Here is a 21,666-nt window from a genome sequence, read left to right as displayed (position 1 = left end):
GGCCTGACCCCAGCCAGAGGCTCTGCACCATGAAAGCCAGCACCTGACACAGACCCGGGGCACAGGGTGACAATGAGGCCTCTATCAGCTTTAATCAGGCTCCACTTGCGTCTTAAGAACAGGGGAATTTGTGTGGCGCTCAGAAGCTCTGGGTGGCACAATGCGGGAGCCCCCAGTGTCCCTCACGGAGGCCAAGGGGGCTGTAAGCAGCGGCTAAAGGATTCGTCAGGCCGGAGTGGGGGGTAGGTTGGGTAGGGCCTTTTGTCCCAAGCTCCTCTTTAGAAGCCAGGCCTGCCGTGAATGGCCGCCAGCTTGGCCTGGCCCATGAGTATCGCAGGCCTCTGGGTATTTAGGGAGGCGGGCTCCCGCTTACCGCCAGCCTATTCAGCGCAGTCCTAATTAGGTTTTGTCTGTCCTCTCCCCTCCCCTGCAGACTGTGATTCCTACTGCAAGGCCTCCAAAGGGAAGCTGAAGATTAACATGAAAAAGTACTGCAAGAAGGACTATGGTGAGTGAGAGTTCCGTTGTCTAGAGAGGAGGGGAGGGGGTCATGTGACCAGCAAGGAGCAGGGGTTAGGGTACAAGTGGCCCTGAGTGAGTGTTGGTGATGAAGGCCCTGTGGCTGGACGCGACCCGAGCTGGACAGATCCCATGACCCGGGATTTCCCATCTCTTCTGCCCTGGCCTTAAAGGGGCCACAGAACCTGCAGGGAGGTACCCAGGCCAGTAGGGCTGCGTAGGGCTGGGACTCCCAGGCTGGCTTCTGATCTTCACTCTGCTCCAAGAAGCTGTGTGGCTGCAAACCAGTCACTTTACCTCTCTGGTCTTCAGTGCCCTCATCCATTCTATGGACATTTAACCTGAGACTGTTGCTCAGTGGAGGTCCTGTAGACATCAGGAAAGGGGGAAAGGGGTGGGAGCTCAGTGGTTTGCTTAAAATGCAGATCCCCAAAGTCTCCTTCTTCTAAGGGTTGAACCCACAAGGTTGAAGTGGGTCAAGGAATATGCATTTTAAATGGCTTTCTGGTAATTCTAATGCCCCAAAGTTTGAACACAGCCCAAGGGGGATCTCCATGGGCCTTTTCCAACCCTGGGAGCCACCTGCACAGATTCCCTGTCACTTGAACCTTCGAGGCTCCCTAAACTTGGAAGAGGGTGTCCAGTACCCCTACTTTCATTACACACTGTTCTACCCAACTTTGGGGACAGTGAGCCCGTGAACCCCTTCTCCGTTGAGCTCCCCTTTCCTGCCTCCTTAAACACTTGCTGAAAATCTCTTTGTACTGGCCCCACCCTGTGGGAGACAAGGAGCTGGCCTTGTGATTTCTGGTCCCTGAAAATGTTCTCACATGTGACACAGGGTCAAGGCCTATCTGTGGTCATGGTGGGTGGGAGGCAGTTGGGAACCTGCAGGAGAAGGCGAATTGCTGAGAGGGTACTTCGGAGCAGGAGAAGCAAACATGTCCCCAGAGAATCTTCCAGCCATTCACTGGCAGAGCTGAGAAGGCCCCTGTGTAGAGACTGGGACACCTGTGTGGGTGGCTGAAGCCCGGGTTGCCCAGCCAGGACGTAGCTGCTACCTGGACGCAGGCCCAGGGGCTCTGAACCCAGGCCTGGCGCTTTCCACCATGACCCAGCAGGTCTGGCTGATTGAGGCTGGGGCTGGTACTCTTCTTCCCAGCCCCCAACAGTTCACTCTGCCCATCTCTCCACTCCACCTGGATGTTGCCCCTCTCCAACTGGCCCCCCAGAAGCAAATTCCCCACCCAGGGCCTCAGTGGCCCCACCGAACCTAGCATCACTCTGGCCTCATCTGGGAAAATGGAGTGACCTTTTTTCTTCCCAGTTTTCCAGGTCTGGCTTGATAATGCTCCTTCTGTGGAACCCGGGGCAAGCCCTGTTGCTTACTTGAGCCTCAGTTTCCTTTTCTGTAACATGGAGGTAATACACCTACTGCGTGTGCATGGGAAACACCCAGCGCAAGCCCGGTGTCTGATGGGCTCCCAGTATGGAATGACCTCTGCTAGTCCACAGGAGGCTGGGCAGGAAGGGAGGAAGGAAGAAGTGGAGATGGAAGAAGTGGGATGAGAAGGAAAGACTCCTTAATGAGGGGGGCTCATCTTCCAGATCCATCCATTATGTGCTCCATCCCTCCTGACCCAAGGGGTCTGGCAGCTCGGCCTTGGAAGCCTGGCCCCGTGGGGGTCCTAACTCGGCCAGCTGTTTTAACCAAACATAAGGATTTTTTTTCCCCCTTTAATAAGGACAATGATTAGGTCCTTTTAGGAGAATGAAATGAATGATGAGACCCAAAGGAAACCGAAGGAATTTTGAGAACTTCTAAAACTTTCTCATTTTACTGTGTGTGCACATATGCATGCACACACAACACGCACACCCCACTCACAGGGATCCAGCCACGCTCCCTGCCAGCAGCCTGGCCTCCCACGGGGTGAAGCCAGAGCAACTGGCAGGTTTTGTGTGTCGGTTCAGAAGTGGCCAGGCCGTGGATATCCCTGCTCAGACCCCTCCGAGGTTCACAGTAAGTTCCTGAAAGCCCCTTTAAAGAGTTTGCACTTCAAGGTGGTACAGAAACTTCTGTTTCCACCAGAAGACAAACCTTAATTTTGAAAAGAAACTTTGAGGTGGTTTCAAGATAAAGGATGTGCTGTCTTGAGCCAGAGTGACAGCTACAAGGAGAGGCCCTAGGTTGTTTTGGATGAAACTTGTGTGGCCCCAAGGTGCAGGGCTTTGTCTTCCCAGACCCAGGCGTCTGGGTCTGTTGGGGGCTTTGAGGTGGCCTTCTGCAGGAAAGAGGGCCTGAGAAGTCTGCCACATTCACAGGCTGGGGGCCTGGGGGCCGAGCCCAGCCCCGTCCTCACAGGCTTCGAGAAGAGCCCTGTGCCTCTCGCCCTGCCTCCCCTCTTCCCTTCTCCCAACTAGAACAGAGGCTGGAGGGAAAAGGAGTAAGTGGCCTGTGTGGGGAAGGGTTGTTTTCATTTTAGTCTTGAAGCATCTTTAAGTAGACGCTGTGGAGAGGGAGCTGGAGAAGGGAAGAGCTGAGCAGTCTTTCTTTCAATAAGGTGTCGACCCACAGGCCCCATTCTGTTTTTCAAATGAAAAAGGAAAAATTGAGCCCAGCAGGGTGGGGCGGATAAAGCCTCAGGGAGGGAGGGAGTGTGTGGCACCCACAGATTCTGGGCTGGGCCCACTGGCACAGCAGGAGGCCAGTCCAGCAGCAGCTGTAGGACTAGCTCTGAGGCTGGGGGACCAGGTCTTGGCTCAAGTCTGCAGGACCTTGTAGAGAATAATTCCTATATCCTGTCGGGACCCTGGACCCCTGGCTGAAGTGTGAATAGGGGTGTCCCTCCTGTAGTGGGGACAGACCTGGGCCAGCCTAGGGAAAGATGAGCGGGAAGAGGATGAGGATGAGGATGGTGCTGGCCTGGGGATGGGAGAGTAGGTGAGGCTGGCCTGAGCAGGCCAGGCAAGGAAGTCTGGGGAGGGAGGTCTGGATGAGCTGCATAATCTCTGCTCTGTGACTGACACCCCGGCAGGGAGCCAATTAGGAAACACATTTCCTTCACTTACAGCCAGGGCACTTGGATGTTTCAGGAGCTGCTAATTAGAACCTCAAGTTTGCTGTCCCTGCTGGGTGAAGAGCAGGCCCCTCCTCTGAGGCCAGCTCACGAGAGAGTCTTGATGTTGTTGGTTGCAGAGCATGGATTTGGGTCTCCACTGACCTGGCCAGTAGACCCAAGGCTGAGGGAAGCTGGGGCATGAGGAATGCCCTGGGGCTGGCTTGGAGTGTGCAGGTCCTGCCCTGTGTTCTCTTGGCATGTCGACCAATGAGAGAGGGCCCAGCCTGGGTAGGGTTTGGGTGGGCACCCAGCAAGATGAGAAGGGATTGGAGTTGGGGAGGGCCTCAGGCCAAGCCCCGCAGTGCTTCTCACGTCTGTCCAGAGAGAACCTATGACAGGGAAAGGGACACTGGCCCCGGAATCTGGTAAGACACAGATTCCTATCTTGCTCTGTGACTTTGGACAAGAAGCCTTACCAGCCGGGGCCTCAGTGTCCTCATCTGTCAAATGGAGATGTGATCAAGGGGACCTGACATTCATCTAGATAAGACGTATCACGGCCCCAACACGCCAGTCGCCATCTCCAAGGGCAGGGGTCTTTGGTGAGGCTGTCATTGCCGGTCCACCTCTCCTGGGGCCACCTCAGTCCTCTGTTGCCCTCTAGGGGAATCTAGCTCACCTTGCAAATGCTTGAAAAAGCGCCCGCGAGAAAGCTTAACGTGGGACAGTTGTTCACAGAAGAGTTTTTATTATTCTCAAGTATATTAGCAATTCCTGATAACCTCTCAAGAAACAGCCTTGCAGGAGCCCTTCCTTTGTATAGATGCTTTGAGTGAGTGTGCTTCAGTGACCGTGTGTGTGAATTTGTGTGTGCGAGTGTGTCTGCACCCCATTGGCCGCTCAGATATAGGCAGAGCGCACCTCTGCTGGAGTCGCCTGCTCTGTGGCACATGTGCAGGAAGCCCGGGCTCCAGAACCTCTGCCAGTAGAGTCGGAGTGATGAGGATGATGGAATGACACTTGGTTCCCAAGCATCTCTTGTGTGGGGATATTGGACCCGGCCAGACCAGGGGCCAGGCACCTCGGCTAGTATGGGAAATGCTCCCTCGTTGCTGCGCCCCCCTTCCACTGACCTGGCGTGGAAGTGGCAGAAGTGGGCCTGGCTTTCGTGCTCCCCTGACCTTCTGCAGTAAATGCCCTCAGCCCGTCCAGCTGGGCCTTCCAGCCCACCCAGCCTCACAAGGCCCTCTCCCCACTCCTCCCAGGCCTGGGCCCTGCCACTCAGCCTCCTGACTTTCTCTTTTCCCTTCTACTTTCGTTCCTCTTTATTCCATCTTGTCCCTGGGCTCCTTCAGAGGACCACTGTCTGGTCCTCACTCACCTCCTCATGTTTGCACAACCTCCCCCATCTCACAGCCGCTGTGCACAGACATTTGTGCCCCCCCCCCCACATACATACATCAGCACAGCAGTGCACATCCCAAGAAGTCCTTCTTGTTCACACACCCATACCCACCTCTAGCCGTTTCCTCTTTGCACACTCATTGAGTGCCTGTTGTGTGCCCCATTCTGTTTTGGGTGCTAACCTTATAGATGTGGAGGAGACACAGGCTTAGCCCCCAAGGAGCTTACAGCCTAAGAGGGGAACAGACACACGAATGAGAACATAGACGGTGGATGTGTGGCCAGGGTCCAGCCTGAGGTGGGCATTAGCAAGGAATAGCCTGTCCTCCGAAGAGGGGAGGGAGGGAGGGCTTCCTGGAGGAGGAAGCCCCAGTAGCCATTTTTCACTGGGCAAAACAGGGGTCCCAGGCAGAGGCAGAAAGGCCTCTAAGCACAGAAGTGGAAACAGGCTAAGGAAATGGAAGAAGAGCGTGTATGGGGTGCTGGGTGCAGGGGTGGGGGCCAGGGAGATGCTAGTGTGGACCTCAGCAGCCATGTCTGTCTGTGTCCGTATTCAGAAATCATTCTGACCCCACGGAGAGCCAGTCCCTCTTATGCTGACCCCCAGGGTTTCTATGTGCTTGCTGAGCCACTGCCTCAGGTGGCCTGGTTGCTGCCCCTGCCTCTTCCTTCTTGAGTTTCAGAAAGAGTGGGGAAGACAGACAGCTCACATTCTGAAAGGTGAGATCATCTCACTTTTGCCAGTTCTTGGAAAAATTATTTATTCCCAGAAATGTTTATTAGTCACCTCTTTTGTTGAAAGACATTTTGGCACCACCAGATGGAAAAATCAGAATGCTTTTCACAAGATGATTTGTCTCCAGTATTTCTTCTGAGATCCCACAAGGATTATTTGTGAGGATACAACTCAAAGGGGAGGTTCTGTCGGCCCCTGTGGGGAGAAGCGGGGCTTGTTAGGCGGTGTGCGGTGTGCGTGTGTGTGCTATCTTGGGGGCCTCACAGCAGAGGTGGACCTAAGTGGAACTCTGATTTATAGCAACATAGGGTGCTCTGGTACCTCCTGAGGCAGTGGAAACCCAAGAGGGGAGCCTTGCTGGGCCAGTGACTGTTCCTTCCTCTGAGGCCTTTGAGCGGGCACCTCATGGCCTTTGTTTGCACCCTTATTGAGTCCTCAAAAGCACCTGTGAGGCAGGAATTTGTTTCTGTCATTGGGACGTCAAGACTCAATGAGATGAAATAACATGCCCAAGATCAAGAACTGTAAGGCTGAGGTCTTTCTCCTCCCCTGTGCCAAGGCGCTGAGCCTCTGGCAGCACAGAGCAGGGACAGCAGTCCCTTAGAAGGCTCAAGAATTGGTTCCCTCATAGGACCCTGGACTCAACTCTCAAAAAGCCTCGGAAGAGAGAATAAGCCCTAGAGGGGAGGCCACAGAGACATCTTCTTGGGATCACCATGGTGTCAGGGTGACTGTCACAGTGGTGGGGCTGTCGGAGAAGATGGAGCCAGGGTGATGGGCATCATGGCAGGGATGTCGCTGATGGTAGCAGAGGTGAGGTTGGCACTGTTCTGGGGAGGGGCATGGCTGCATGACAAAGGAAGGTCATGGGCACATCCACGATGGAGGATGGGGACGCCAAGCTAGCCGTGGAGGTGGGTGTGGAGGCGATGCTGGCGGTAGGTTACTGTGAAGGTGACGTGGCACGGGTAGAGATGGCAAATGATGCCTGGTCCTTGCCCGGCCCGTGTCCAGCGGCTCGGGCTAGGGATCAGATGAGCTGGGTGATGGGGAGAGTCTCACATTCAGACCTCTCTTTCTCTAACTAGCTGTGGGGACAAAGGGCCTCTCAGCAAATGATGGCCTGTCTCCCTCTTTACACCCCCTCCCTTTGCTTTTCCTGATCTGGATGGAGGTCACTAGCTATTCCTGATCAGGATCAGTCCCCTCAAGGCCAGAGAAACAGGTGGCTATCAACCACGTCTAAGGGACGAAGTTCTCATGTCTGCAGCATGCTGCGACTTTTGGGGCTTCAGTGTGAGTGCAGATGTTAGAGGAGTGCCCTGGGGACTGTCCCCCAAAGGGAGGGCTGCCCAGGGAGCCAGGGAGGTGGCAGGGCCCCTGCTGAGGCTGGGAGGCAGCTGGTGATGCTGGCTGGGAGAGGCCAGCCCCGTACCTCCCAGCATTACCCTGAGCTCCAGAGAACAGGATGCCAACCAGCCAGCAGCACATGGCGGGCTATTGCAGAGGCTCACTGACCCTTCCCTGGGGGTCACTGGCCCCATGGGGATCTGTCGATTTCCCTGCCAGATGTGACCTCCCCCCGAGGAGTGCCAGCCCCATATGGAGGCCAGATGTGGAGCTAGGTCCACATGAGTCATCCTAGGGTCATGGAATGTGGGTGACCACCAGGTTGGGCAGGGAGGGCTGGTGGGCCCCAGTTGACAGCTTGACATAAAAGCACCTAATCTCACAGGATGCTCTACTGATGGGGTCCTCCTGCCATGGGTGGGTGGGGTACACTGCAGCCCTTCCCAGCGTAGCAACTCCCAGAAACAGGCCCCCCCAGCTGGCTTAAGGGCGGTAGGCTCCAGAGAGGCCTGCTCTGGGGGGTTGGCAGCTCCGGCCCTCATCTGTCTTCCTCCCTGGAGCTTCCGCCTATTCCTCATGCTATTGTCCCTCCTTTGAACATCCTATTTTTAGGAAAGGAGGGGTGGGTAGGGAAGGCTCTCAGGCATCACAGAAACCATCTAGTTAAAGATATCTCCTCCCAGTTCACAGATGGGGGCACTGAGGCCCAGTGGGGCTGAGGGAGTTGGGCATCTATCCAAGAGCTGGTGTAGTTGGGGCTGGGGGACACGGCTTGCTTCACCAACACTTCACCAGCACCCAGGCAGTACCTGTCCTTTCCCTGCTCATCAGGCACCTGGCTGGCTCCAGGATCACAAAGCGCTTCTCACAAGCACCCTGAGCTCAGATGGGCATTTTCCCCCGTGGGGTGGATCTGGTGGGTCCCAACTGCCCCCCTTCCCATTGGGACTAGTGTTTTGGCACCAAGGACCCCAGCGCCCCAGTTGCTGTCCCTGAGGCATCTCCCCAAGATCTACCCACAATCTTCACACACCTGCCAGCACCACCTGCCATGGTGGGGCTCAGGCCGAGATGGGAGATGCGGGGCAGGCCACCCACCGCACCCGAGGCCGCCACACCCTCCGCTGTAACCTGCCAGAGCTGCAGAGGCAAGCGCTCATGGCACCTAGAGCGATCCCCCGAGGTGAACGTTTCGGGCTAAGTGTCACCCTCAGTGCTGTGGCCTCGCCCAGCAGAGCGCTGGTGTCCCGTCTGCATCCTGCTTTGGTTTGTTTCTGGGCCTGAGGCCCTTTCTTTGAGTCTCCTTGGAGAAACAGTTCCATCCTTTGAAGGTGGTTTGACTTTTAGGAGCTAGAGCCAAGTGTGCTATTCAGAGGGCACCCGAGGGGGACCTGAGTAGCTGCTGGGTGCCCACCCTTCCTTGGACACGGCTTCACAATTGGTATCCTGGGAGCAGGCCAGAAGCGCCAGCCCAGTTGGGAAGGAGGGTCTGCTCTTCACTCTCCTGCGAAGGGCTCTCTGGAGGCCCGAGCATTGCTGGAGAAATGGGTTGTGGGTGGATTGTTGTTTGCGGGACTCTGGGAAGAGCCACATTCCCACTGTGGAGTGGGTAGGAATTTGCAGCCAGAGTACCCTTTGCACCAGGCTTTTCATGAGTTTGGGAGGCCAGAGGACCTCGAGGGGTTTGGGAGTGACGAGGGGCCTGGACCACGGCCCCACTGGGAAAGGCCAAGCCTCTCACCTTCTCCTCCTCCCGGGGTCTTGTCCCCATTGATGCTGAGGGGAAGGAGGGCACTCATTGCTTGGCCTTCCCAGCTGGGTGGTCCCCAGCAGCACAGCCAGCAGGCCCTGCCCTCGCCGTTGCCCTCTGTGTGTATGCTGGCAGGAGTGGGGGGCGGGGGTACGTTGGCCTGCTCCGGCCAGCCTGGGAGACAGGTATGGGAAGCGGGGCATCTCATGAGGCTCTGTCAGGTTGTCCAGGAAGGGGAGCCTTGGCCACCCTCTAGGATGACACTGTGGCAGCTCTGGCTATGCCCGTGGTAGATGGGGGTGGGGGGTGGACAAGAACTGGATTAGGAGTCCCCCAGGCTGTTTCAGTTCCTCCTGACTGGGAGAGGGAGGCAGCCTGAGGCGTCATCCCTGGGCAGCAGGCTCTTCCTTCCCTTGGGCTGCTTTGTGAGAGGGACCAGCCCCAGTGATGAGGGCGCCCAGCTGGGGCAGGACAGGGCCCAGGTGCATTCTCCTGCCCAAACCTCTTGCAAGGCAGGGTGGCCAGTCCCCTGATTTCTTCTTGCTTTCCAGCTGCGGCCAGACCATGACCATCTCCCAGGCAACTGGAGCTGGTGTCTTCTTGAGTTTGGCTCTCCCATTCCCAGATCTCCTGATGTCCCTTACTTGGGAGATTCCCATGCAGTCAGATGGTCCCAGGCACCTAACCCCTCTCCCTCCCAGGAACAGAGCCTAGGCACCAGTCCCTGGCAGGGGAAACTGAGGCAGCCTCCACATTGCTCTTGGTTCCATGAGAGAGGGGCATACCATTCCTCCTTTGATTGAAGGGATAAAAGGGGGGGAAACCTTTAGTCGGCCCTAAGTTGGTCGTCCCCACCTTATTCAAGGTCCGAGGCAGTCCTTGGTGCGAGGTGGCAGCCCCCGGGGTTCCTGAGGATTCCCAGGCTGTGGGGGGCTGTGGGGGGCTGTGACTGGTGGCCCAGCCTGGTGGCCCAGTGAGAGCCTCCAGCCCTCACCTCGTTTGATGAAAACAGTGGGGGTCGCCGTGACACCCTGTCTTGGGTGTGTTGGCCCTGCCCTGCCGCTGTGCACCCCCCAACTCAGCACGCTCGCTCATGTGCTCACCCAGCCCCGAGTCAGGTTAGCGTCCCTGAGAACAAGGCTCGGCCCTGCTCAGCGGTTTCCTACCTTCACAGGGGACTGGGGAACATGTGGTCAGAGCTGCATTTTATGAAAGCAGCTGCAACTCATGACACGCTTTCTGTGCCGGGAGATTTACGGGGCTGCATGGTTTTAATGGGTTCTGTGGGGTTAGTGTCCTCCCCCTATTCATTCTGGCCGCTGTCTCTGAGGCAGATGGGTGACAGGTCTTTCCTAGCTGGACTGGCCCAACAGGAAGGCATGGCTGGGCGGGGGAGGCCAGGGGCTGACCACCCAAGCCTCCTTGGAAAGGGCAGCTGCTGGGAAGCTCCTGGGGGCCCACCCCGAGCAGCCCGTAAATCTAAGAGACCTCCAGGAGGCAGGAAGCCTCCCTACAGAGGTGTCCCAGCACTCCGGGCTTTCTGGGAGAGGAGCACAGCCAGCAGCCCCAACCCCCTTACTGCTCCCCCCGCGCACACACACACACACCGGGCCTATGCCAAGGCCACTCCTCCCCCAGGCCCAGCCCAGCAGGTCGACTGTCTCAGGCAGGCTGGGCCAACAGATGAATGAGCAACAAACGTATACTCCTAGCTAATCTAGCAGCTTTCCTAGGACTTGGCTTCTGCTGGGTGCTTTGATCCCCACTGGGAACTGCCTCCTGGCACTGACTGCCCCAGGTGGTGGCAATGCGCAGGTCCTCAGAGGGCTCAGGGCCGACAGGTTCCAGGTCTCCTGGGCTAGGGCTGGAGCTGGGGAGGGAAGGAGGCAGGCTGTGAATAAATGGGGCTATGGGCAAGGACAGGGCTGCTGTGGGGCAACAAGACCCCCTTTGGAGGAACCCGAGTGCAGGACGGGACTTGGAGCTTTTCACTTTTCAGGTGGCCTTTGATGGCCTGATAATATTCCAGCGGTGAGGCTCTGTAGAGGTTGAGGCACCCTGGGAAGGATGGCCAGAGGTCTGCTTCTATGGAAAGACATGCAGGTGCCTCACACCTTTGTAGGGGATGCAGCAAACAGCAACTGAGGACCCCCAGGCTGGGCAAGGCCCCCGCTCTGTCCAGGGCCTGCCTCCTAGCTCCCAGCCCCTTAGCCAGAACCCGCCCAGTGATGTCACCGGCTGTTCTTGCTGACTCTGCCCTCTATGAACCTGGCCCTCAGTCCCTTCTGCCCGTTTGAGGTCACAGTCATTTCTCCAGAGCCAGGCACAGGCCTTTGCCGAGGGACAACAAAGTGTGTACCACTGCCAGGCAATGCGGCATGCTTGAGTTAGAGTAGGGAAGTCAGTACTCAGTGGCTGAGAAGGCTTCCTTGTGAATCCAGGCTTTCCTGTGAATCCAGGAGTTGCTGAGGCGGAGGCTGCTGCCCTGGCCTGCCTGTAGTCTTGCTGACAGACCTCTGCAACTGGTTTGCTTCGGGAAAGGAGGGTTTGCTGCACCGATACCAGCAGTCCAGGGACTCCAAGGCCAGGAGGCAAAGTGCAGCCTGGTCTCTGGGACCCGAGGCTTTGCCCTCTGGAGCCTGAACGCTCTCTTCTTGCTTTTCTGTGTGTGTCTGCTTCATCCTGCAGACGTGCTTCCTCCACAGTTTGCCGGGGTGGGGGGCACCGCTGGTTGCCACAGCTCCATTGGGCTTTCCGGAGCCAGCCTCACCCATCTGACCGTGTAGGCTCCAGTTCCTACTCCCCACTGCCTGCTTTTGTCTGCACCAAGAGCAGAGCCCTGTGGAACAACACGCAGGGCAGCTCACTCGCAGCAGCCACCCAGCTGAGCCCTCATTTTCTGGGTGGATAAGGGCTCCGAGGAAGGTGCATTCACAGGGTAGACTCTGAGACGGGGCCGTTTATCACTGAAAGTGGGGTCTGAAGCTGGGTGCCAGGCACTCCTTTCTGGCCAGCACCTGCCTCAGCCACTTCCTTATTTCCACTTCAGAGACATCGACTCTGGCTTCGCCCTGGGACCCTCTTCCTGCACACCAGTCTCTAATTAAAGGGGTCTCAGCACACCTCTTATCGCCCTGGTGCGATCTCACGACTGGCCTTCCTGAGGGTCGATCATCTCATCTCCCTCATTTCTGAATACAGGGTCTGGGATCCTCACCAGAGCTCCCCATTCTGGCCTCATTGAGGTCAGTTTAGGACAACAGTAGGGGCTTAGGCATCCTAAGGTCTGAGACTAATGGTTCTGGAGTGAGCATTGTGTGGGTGTAAGGGGCCCACCGTGGGGGGCCATGGTCCTGGGATGGGCAGAGCTCCCCAGAGCCACTGTGCCCAGCCCCGATTGGGTGATGTGCGGCCCCCAGAAGACTCAGGTCATTTCTGGCTCCCGGCGGCAGTGCCGTTGGAGGCGGCGGCGGCCCCGGCGCTGTGCCGTGCGGTGCCGTGCCGAGTGCGCCCAGAGCATGCTGAGCAGCCCTGCCTGAGGTCACTGTTTCAGTGTGTATTTTGAATATTTTCAGCTGTATGTGCACTGCGGGGACTTGGCCCGTGCACTCGTGTGCAGCTCATACTTGGTGGGCTGTGTAATGTGCGGAGGCGTTGCCAAGGGCAGCGGAAATGTGGATTTTTTCCAGCATAATCACACGAATCCTACCGCCACCCTCCACTGCCCCTGCCTCCAGGTCTGTGCTGTCTCACTCAATAGCCAGGGAGCTGGTGGGAGCTGCTGGGGCCGTAGGAGGAAAAGGGCCAGTGCTTTGTGCCAACTGACTGGCATCCCCCTCTTTGACCCCTAGATTCTCGAGGACAGTGAGTACCCAGGGGTGGGTACCCCTCTGGGCTGTGTCCCCAGTGTAAAGCAGGTCCCCTTCAGGCCTGTGCTGATCATGCCTGGGGATGTGGGGTGGGGTCTGCTTCTGATGCCCTGCCTGGTGTCCCAGAGGAGGGACGGCTCCAGAGCATGGAAGGTGGGCCAGAGGGGAAGTCCTCCTGCTGTGAGTGGCCATGCTCTTGTAAGTCCAGGGTCTCAGAAGGACCCTTGGGGGCCCGAAGGGTCAGCGCAAGTCCTGACTTCGTCCAGCCAGCTCTTCCCAGCACAGCTGGGGGCCCTCACCAGGTCTGCCTCCCACCTGGCCCTGAGCCGAGACCCAGTGCCCCGAGTCACTGATTCCAATTGTATTAGTTTTCTAGGGCTGCCAGCACAAAGCACTACAGACTGGAGCCGTAAGCAACAGACATTTATTTTCTTTCATTTCCGGAGGTTGAAAGTCCTAGATCAAGGTGTCGGCAGGATTCGTCTTTTCTGAGTCCTCTCTCCTTGGCTTGCAGATGGCGCATTCTCGCTATGTCTTCACATGGTGATTCCTCTGTGCGTCTGTGCCCTCACCGCCTCGTCTCATGAAGACACCAGTCATATTTGATTAGACCCAACCCTGATAACGTCCTCTTAACTTAATTACCACTTTAAAGGCTCTATCTCCAAATACTATCACATTCTGAAGTACTGAGAGGTAGAACTTTGCGACATATAAATTTTGGGGGATTGTAATTCAGCCCATAATGCCAATAGGTGCTCAGTGCCTAGGACCAAAGCTGCCATCTCCAGGGACCCCAGCCAGAGGCGCCTTCTGTAGCATCCTTTTTTGACCACCAATGCCCACCCCAGCTGGGGGACACTGTGGCTGGGCCAGGGGTCTGAGGTCCCATGCAGGGAAACAGCCACATCCTGAGGGAGGCTCATTCTGTATTCAGCTCAGTTCTGAGGAGAGGAAATGGGGGCTCTCAAGGAAGCTGGGGGTGGCTCCCCCTTGCTTAGCTAAGGGGCACTCAGTTGCCACGGTGACCTCCATCTGCATAGTCAAACACACATGGCCCAGCCACTTCTCTGGGCGGAGGGCTCCCCACCCCCCATCAGAGTTCACACTGAGTGTTGAGTCCCTTAGTGACAAAAACATGGAAACGGTTGCCATGGCAGCCATTCTTTGGAGCCTTCAAACTGGAGTGCAAAGTTCAGGATGCCCAGGAACAGCTGAACTGAAAATATGGGGAAATCTGCCACTTCCCTCACCCTAGAAGGATGAGTTGGATGGTATTTGATGCTCCCCTGAACCCATCCATCCCTGCCCCTCCCTGTCACTCTGGGCAGGGGGGGCCTTGGGATCGAGGGTGGTGGAGTGACCCCAGAGGCCCTGAGAGAAGCCAGTCAGCATGGGAAGCCAGGCTGAGCTGTGGGTGGGCCCAGTGCCTGGAGCCGTAAGTGGGCAGGTGATGACCGTTAGAAATTTCCTGGGGACATGTCCTCATGGCTGCTGGAGACTCCTAATTTTCCTGTTATTCAGTTTCTTCACCTGTATCTGGAGGGATGATATGCTGCTCCTTTCTCAGGAGGGCTCAGGTCTACTCAGGAGCCAGGGTAATCTTCAGCCCAGTCCAGCGCCGAAGGGTACAGGGCGTGCTGGGGAAGATGGCCCTGGGCATATGGACCTGGCCCAGTGTGCTGGGGGTGTGGTCCGTTCCTACAGACTTCCTCTAGCCCTCCAAGACCCTAATAGACTAGGGTCTGAATCCTTGAATGGAAGTCATTGTAGCAGAGGCTTCTTGATTTATTCCCTAGACTGAGGGGAATTAATATGTGTCCCTGCACTGAGAGGTCCCCAAATAGGCCCCATGGGGCTCTGGTGACTTGAAATGCACCAGTCAAAAAGATCTGCAGTCAGGATTATTTGAGAAACCAACACACATGTATGAGTGTGTCACACACACAACCACACACAATTTGTAGATTAAAGGCTCTGAAAAGTCCTGCAGTAAGGAAATCTCTTGACTTTAATCCAGTATTTCACAAATACATTTGAGCAAGCCCCCCTCCCTTTTTTTAGAAAAAGCATTTCCTCTTATTTTCAAAGTACTTCTTAATATCCTGCAGAAATAACATTTGGTAACATTTACTAGGGCACTGATTTTCAAAGTGTGTTCCCTGGATCGGCAGCTATAGCAGCACTTGGGAATTTGTGAAGTGCATATTTTAGGGCCCCATCCCAGATCTACTGAATTAGAAACTTATGATTTGACAAGTTGTCTATGGGGAGTCTGAGGCACGCTGCAGTTTGAGAACCCTCGTACTAGGGTAAATACTAGCAGAGAATGGGGAGGAAGGGGAAGAAGGGAGGGAGGCAGCCCTGGCAGGGATGGGAGGTGGACAGTATAAAGACACTGGACTCTGGAAGAGGTACTGTGGCCACCTCGAAGGGCAGGTTCAGGGTGTACTGCACCTGGGCATTGAGATCCCATTATGGTTTTCTGAGATTGGGTCAAGGGCAAGGTTGTGTGTCTGGAGGTGTCATTAGGCTTGGTGTTAAGTGATTGGGGCCTTTGGAAATGCCTGGTGGGGGGCACCTGAGGAGGTTCCCCATCCCTCCAGGCCTGTGAGGAATAGCCTGCACTGCCCCGAGGGCACCTGCTCTAGGCAGATGGACTCTACTCAGAGTGCCGGGGAGGGTCAGTTCCTACAGGCTTATTCTGGCCTTCTCGGACCCTAAGAGGGGGCTTGTCCCCAAAAGCAGGGCTGGGTGGCACTTTCAAAATAGGCATGAGGTAAGGCTTCTGGAAGTGGTGGCCCTGGCCCAGGCATCAGGTTCAGCTTTGCCACCATTCACCCACTCCCCAGTGCAGTCACTTCCAGCGCTGGGTCTCCTTCCTTCAAACAGGCTTCCCCCATCCTCAGCCTCGAAGAGGGTGAGGGCAGGCAGGATAGACAGGAGCTGGGGGTGCAGGCGTCACTCCCAGTCCTGTTGCCCACCGCCTGTCTGTGCTTCCTTGCAGCCGTCCAAATCCACATCCTGAAGGCAGACAAGGCGGGGGACTGGTGGAAGTTCACGGTGAACATCATCTCCGTGTACAAGCAGGGCACCAGCCGCATCCGGCGCGGTGACCAGAGCCTGTGGATCCGCTCGCGGGACATCGCTTGCAAGTGCCCCAAAATCAAGCCCCTCAAGAAGTACCTGCTGCTGGGCAACGCGGAGGACTCGCCCGACCAGAGTGGCATCGTGGCGGACAAGAGCAGCCTGGTGATCCAGTGGCGGGACACGTGGGCGCGGCGGCTGCGCAAGTTCCAGCAGCGCGAGAAGAAGGGCAAGTGCAAGAAGGCCTAGCGCGGAGGCAGCGGCGCGCCGGGCGCCGGGCGGGGCGCGGGCCGGGCGAGCGCGCGCGCGGCGGCCACGCCACCGCAGCCGCGTGGACTTGGCCCGCGAGGGCTTTCCCAGGTGGGGGCAGGGTGGGAGCGGGGCGGGGGCGGGGCCCTCGGGCGTCCCTTCTCTGTTGACCCCGCCCCCGCCCCACCCTGCTCGCTCTGGGCGGGAGCCGCACGCCGGGAGAGGTGCACAGCAGACCTGGCCCTGGAGAAATGAGGACGAGACTTAGCTACCTCACGGGCTCCTTCCAGAGCAGGGATGTGCTTCCCTAGGGCCTGGCGGGGGTCTCCGTGGCGGGAGCAGGGCAGCCTGACCGGGGCCGAAGGATGGGCGCAGAACCGCGCAGTTGGGGCCGCACCCGCAGCGGCTGGTGGATGGTTAGAGAGAGGGAGGGGGACGTGAGAACAACTGTGAATTCTCAGGCCCGCAGTCGGGCGGGGGGCGGGGGGGGGCAGTGCAAGCCCGGCCAAACCACCACCCCCAACACAAAAGACCGAAAATCCCCTCCCTTTTCCCCTGACCCTTCTTTGTCTCAGGACCCTTGGCTGGGACAACGTGGGCCCCATCTGAAGGGGCTGGGCAACCATATGGGGGCGGCAAAAGCAGCCTGTGCAACCAGCATTCCCCATGCAGGCTGTGGTCTCCATTGCCACCTGCCGATTTGGTCCTCCTGGGTGGGGTGAAGGGTTTACAATCTGTGGAGCGGGAGAAGCGGAAGCCTTTGCTGGTGCCTGCCCCTGCCCAGCAGTGGGTTGGGTGCAGGCCCAGGATTCTGGCCCATGCAGAGGGTAGTAGCCCCAAGGACACCCCTGAGAAGCCCAAGCCGGGTGGTCACTGCCTCATACTGGAGCTGCCTGTTGGAGGAGGCATTGCGAAGGCAAAACCTCCCTGAGAGTTTCCTTTTTGGAAACTTGGAGGCAGCCCCTTTATGACATTTTCCAGGGGAGGGGGACGGGGCACTGCCTGGGTTTATGGCAGTGACACTATTTGTGTAATGACATCAGCTCCCACAAGGCCTTTCAGCAGTGTCAACAAACAGCCTGGATGGGCATGGAATGCAGGCTGCAAAGGTGGTTAGGCCTGGGCGGGGGAAGGGGCTTGCAGGAGTCAGGACTGGGTTTCCTTGCTCCGCAAGGGGCCGGAGTGCCTGAGCTATGAGCAGGCAGGGGCAGAAGTGACCAGGTTTCTGGGTACTAAGGAAGCCGTGACTACTTCCTGTTGCTGCCCTCACTCCTGGCTTTCCAAGGGAAGCAACAGAGGCCGCTAGGCCAAGATAGCCTGCTGCAGCTGCCCCCGCCCTGGGGCTGTCCGCTCCAGCTTTCTTGGTCTAGTCTGGGCAGCACCTCTCCAAACCAGTCCAGTTGCCCCCTTCGTGGAGGCCTCCTGTGCCCCTGGGCATGGATGGACCACCTTTCCAAGGTTTTCTACAGACACTGTCCCCAAGCAGGCAGCCTCAGACCTTCGGGTCTGATTGCCTCACACAGCCTGTTCCCGGGGGCCTACTGCCTCCCTGCCTCCTGAGCTCTGCACTCCCAGGGCCTCTGGCCCACATCCTCACACCCGGCACACTGAATTACAGGCCTGGCTCCCTTCTCAGTCAGGAAATTGGTTTCATTTTCCCACCGGAGTTTGGCTGCTCAGAAGGGTGACACCAAGTATGTGGTCAGGCTTCCCTCTGCCACCTCTGCTTCAGCCCGTGTCACGGCTGCCATTTAATGAGCACCTGCTCTGTGCCTGGCACTTTACCCACATGATCTATTATTATCCTCATGACAACCCTGTGAGACAGGGATTCTCAGCCCCAGACTCACCAGTGAGGAAAAGGAAGCACACGTGCCCATGGTCACCAGGCAAATAAGTGGCAGAACTGGATTCGCACTCCAAAGCCAGGCTTTCTGATCATGGGCCATGATGCTCCTTGCTCACTACACGCTAGCTCTGTAGCCTACCCACTCGGTTCCTGTAGCAGGCTGTAAGGGGGTGCTCCAGGGCCTGAGACATTGGCCCTGGTTACTGCCACTGGCCTGGAGAATAGAAGCATGTGTGTATAGGGGGAGGGGGGTGGGTAGGGGTGGGCACAATAACATCTCGAGAGGTAGACCAAGAGTGGTGGGTGAGGCTGGTTGTAAACTCGCCATGGGGCAGCCTGGAAGCTTAAGGTTCCAAAAGCCAGGCCTTGGCTGATATAAGATACAGTAGAAAGGAAGTTTGACTGTCTGGGGGTGTTTAGAGGGATTCCAGGAAAGGTGAACAGAGATGCCCACGTGGGCTGGGAGAGGACAGAGTGGCCTTGAGAAAGGGTATTTGTCTTTCCTGAATCCAGACCCAAGGCTGGGAGCATAGGGACCTCTCTCCTAGCAGTTGGCCCTTCCGATGCCCACCATGGTTTGCTGAGCACTATTAGCACCTCAGAGGCCTTGGCATTTTGCTCGCCCACAGCCCTTGAAAGGCACTCACTTTTCCTATTTCTATTTACACCAGCCTGGCTCCCCTGCCCTGCCCAGAAGGGTGTGGCAGCTCTACCACCCCCTACCCTGGGACTGAGTCACCAATAGGTCCTTTGAGGGACTGGCATTGGTAGTCTCTGAGTCTCCTCAGCTCTGGAGCCAACAGCCTACAAAGCAATAATACATCTTACTTTAAATTCAACCAGTCTCCAAGGCCTTGCCCTCCTGCTTAGCACCCCAAGGGCAAAAGCCATCTAGTCCACCCAGTGGCCTGGCCCCTGGGGAATATGTCAGGGTGGCCAGATCAGCCAGGTTGGGGTGAGGACACTGTTGAGATTTCAGTCATCACAGGCTGCCTTCCCCATATCACAGACCCAGCCAGAAGCCAGCCCCCCGCTCCTCTGAATCCAGCCACCAACTTCAGCAGTGAGGACGCTTCCTTGGGAAAGCACCCTCTTCCACCACTGTCTCCATCCTGGGGAGGAGGTAGAAATGGGAATTGAGGTATGCCGGTTTGTACAGTTAAGAAGGGATGTAAAATGCAGCTAGATTTTGGTTTTGAAGAGTGTATTAACCAGAGTTGTGATATGTAGGTGTTTAAAGAAAAACATACCAGATTAGTCTTTTTAAAAAAAAAACCAAAAAACAAAAAAACAAAAAAAAGAAACAGATTCCCCAGTTGTTCTTTTTTTCTTTCTTTCTTTTTTTTTTTTTTACCTGCTAGGTGGTCTGGAGCCTCTAATAAATAGCAGAGTGCCTGCTTTACTGATCACAGTAAAGCTTAAGACTGGGGTGGAGAGAAGGGGGAAGGATACGGGGCGGCCCCTGGATTACCAGCAGCCTGTGGCTTCTGTTTTGAGAAAGCAGGGCAGGGGGCAGCAGCCTCAGGTTCCCAGAAATGGAGGGAGGGACACCTTCAGTCCAAGCCAGGGAGACCATGAGCTGCCCCAAGGCCCTTAGCAACCTCCTGAAACTCTGCCTCCACTGCAACGTGCAAGAAAATGGGTCAAGACTTTCTTGGGTTTGCCCCAGGTTCGAATGAGACTGAAATCAAGCAGAATCTGAGGGATTAGGAAAGGGTCCCTCTAGGAAACAAAAAGGGTAGGGTCTCAACACTTGAAGGAAGCTCCGCATTCCACCCTACAAGAGAAACAGTGGACAAACTAGATTCATCGATGGGGTTACTGGGCCACAGTTCATGGCTGCAGCCATGCCATACCCTAGGGGTATCAAAATGTGTACTTGTGGGGCCTTGCCCCACCCCCCACACCAAAACCAAGCCAGCCCCTCTCCTTGTGTCGTTGGCCATCTCTTCCCATCCCCTGCTCTCAAATGCACTTCCCGTCCTCCCTTACCTCCCTCCTGCGTTTCAGAGTTCTGTTCACTCAGAATTGTAAATGTTTAGCTGTGACCATGACATATTGTTTGGGTCAGTGTTCCTTTCCAATGCATACTAATATATTATGGTTATTATATATGAATATATTTAATGACATGGAAAAAGTTGTGGATTTTCTTTTTTTTAAGGTTGGTATTTTTTTTTTTTTTTTTTGGTTTTTTGGTTTGTTTTTTATTTTTGTTTTTTGTTTTTGTTTTTTGTTTTTTGTTTTTTTTGGTTAGAGTTGTAATGGACCCAGATGGAAATTGTAACGTGGGCCTCACACCTCACATGATAGAACTAAATTCAGATATCAATTAAATAAACTCTTGTACACTGTTCTTTGTTTCCCAGTCTTTACTGGAGGTCTGAGCTGTGGGTGGTGGGCCTGTGGGGAGAGAGAGGGATGGAAGGTCTTCAGGCCACCTAAGGAATATGGATTCTGGTCTAAGAACTCCCAGCAAGACAGAGCATTGGGTTTTTCACAAAACCTGAGACAGAGCTCGAACTATGGGAGAGAAAAAAAAAAAAAAAAAAAAGACAGGAAAAGGGCAGCTTTGCTTGGAAAGTCCTAGGGCTTGCTGGCTCCAAATGTGATTTTAACCTAGAAGGCTCTCAAATTGGACATACTTTCACTTCTCAAGAACCATTCTTGGGGCTCATCCTTGCCACTCCTTGGGACTCCACGCCAGGGGGGACGACAGGGGAAAGGGCAAAGAGGAATCTTCCCATCTTCAAATTCAGCGGTAGGGCAGAGAGCACCTTTGACTGTCCCCACCTGATTCAGAACCTTTCACAGAACTAGTTGCTTCTATTTGAAGCCAAGAGGAGACTCAAAAGAAAAGATGTTGGTTGACGAAACTCAAGAATTTTTTTTCAAGCCATTGCTAACGGCCTCGTGTGGTGTAGGGACTGGGCCCCTGCCAGTGCCACGCAGCCACCAGGAGCTGAGCTCATTGAGTTTCTGAGAGGCTATATTTAAACCTCCAAATGGTTGTCATTTCTTTATTAAATAAACAATTCAGTCATTAGGAACATGTTGTGTTGCCATGCAAAGTGGAGCCGATCGTCACCAGGAAGCTATAATTTCTGCACCCAGCTATTTCGAAGACAAATCTTAGCAATGGGCTTTGGCCCCTCGGTGAAGGAGATTCAATTGGCCCCTGGCAGGCATGGAAGGCCCTTCCCCTGCAGCATGGGGAGCTGGCTGAGGTGTTTTTAACATCTCCTCAGGAAGAAACAGGGTCAGCCCAGCCTCCTCAAGAGGTCCAGCTCTGAGGAATAGGAGCTCTGTTCTCAAAACCAGGGGTCAAAGCCAGGGCAGGTAGATAGAGGGGTGTCCCAATCAGTCTTGGGTGTGAGTCCCTGCTGGCATGGTAATGCCTGACACTGGGTGGTGAGGGACAGGTTACAAGTCTCAAGTGGCTGGACAGGCCAAGAAGAAAGCAAGCCTTTCTGCAGTCTCGGGCTCTCTCCAAGGTCAGTTCAGACAATTGGAGCATTTGCAGGATTGAAGGCCTGCTGAGAGACTGGGGCTAAGAGGTTTGTGCTGCACTTGGAAATCTGACACTCAGCTTTGGTCATTCTTTTCAAGGGTCCAGTTGTCAGGGACTTTCAGGACGTGGCATTTTTCTGTCCATAAAAAAGTTGTGCCCGAGAGTGCCATCTCCTTTGGGTCTCCACCACTGCCGGGCCTTGTGCTGGTGGCTGTGGCTCCAGGCCCAAGAGACACATTAGAACATGGATTATAAGTAGCCCTGCTGCCTTCCAGGGCTG

General features: G+C 55.8%; 1 protein-coding gene and 1 long non-coding RNA gene across 4 annotated transcripts in view; both read left to right on the top strand.

Moving 5' to 3' along the window:
- NTN1 (netrin 1) overlaps positions 1-20,231 on the top strand; it is a 185,148-nt gene extending 164,917 nt beyond the window's left edge. For all 3 annotated transcript variants that reach the window (XM_016154671.2, XM_016154669.2, XM_036222774.1), the window contains exons 6-7: positions 434-508; positions 15,698-20,231. In XM_016154671.2, coding sequence (XP_016010157.1) covers positions 434-508; positions 15,698-16,026 — 404 coding nt within the window. In that variant the 3' untranslated portion in view covers positions 16,027-20,231. The remainder of the gene's footprint in view (positions 1-433; positions 509-15,697) is intronic.
- Positions 519-13,657, top strand: LOC118603863. Its single transcript, XR_004951392.1, has 2 exons — positions 519-12,685; positions 13,205-13,657. It is a non-coding gene; the product is annotated as an uncharacterized LOC118603863 (long non-coding RNA).
- Positions 20,232-21,666: the final 1,435 nt, after the last annotated feature.

The sequence above is a fragment of the Rousettus aegyptiacus genome, unplaced genomic scaffold (genome assembly GCF_014176215.1).
Source record: "Rousettus aegyptiacus isolate mRouAeg1 unplaced genomic scaffold, mRouAeg1.p scaffold_m13_p_6, whole genome shotgun sequence".
NCBI classification, from domain to species: domain Eukaryota; kingdom Metazoa; phylum Chordata; class Mammalia; order Chiroptera; family Pteropodidae; genus Rousettus; species Rousettus aegyptiacus.
The sequence above is the reverse complement of the archived record's forward strand: the minus strand, read 5'-3'. Positions and strand labels throughout refer to the sequence as shown.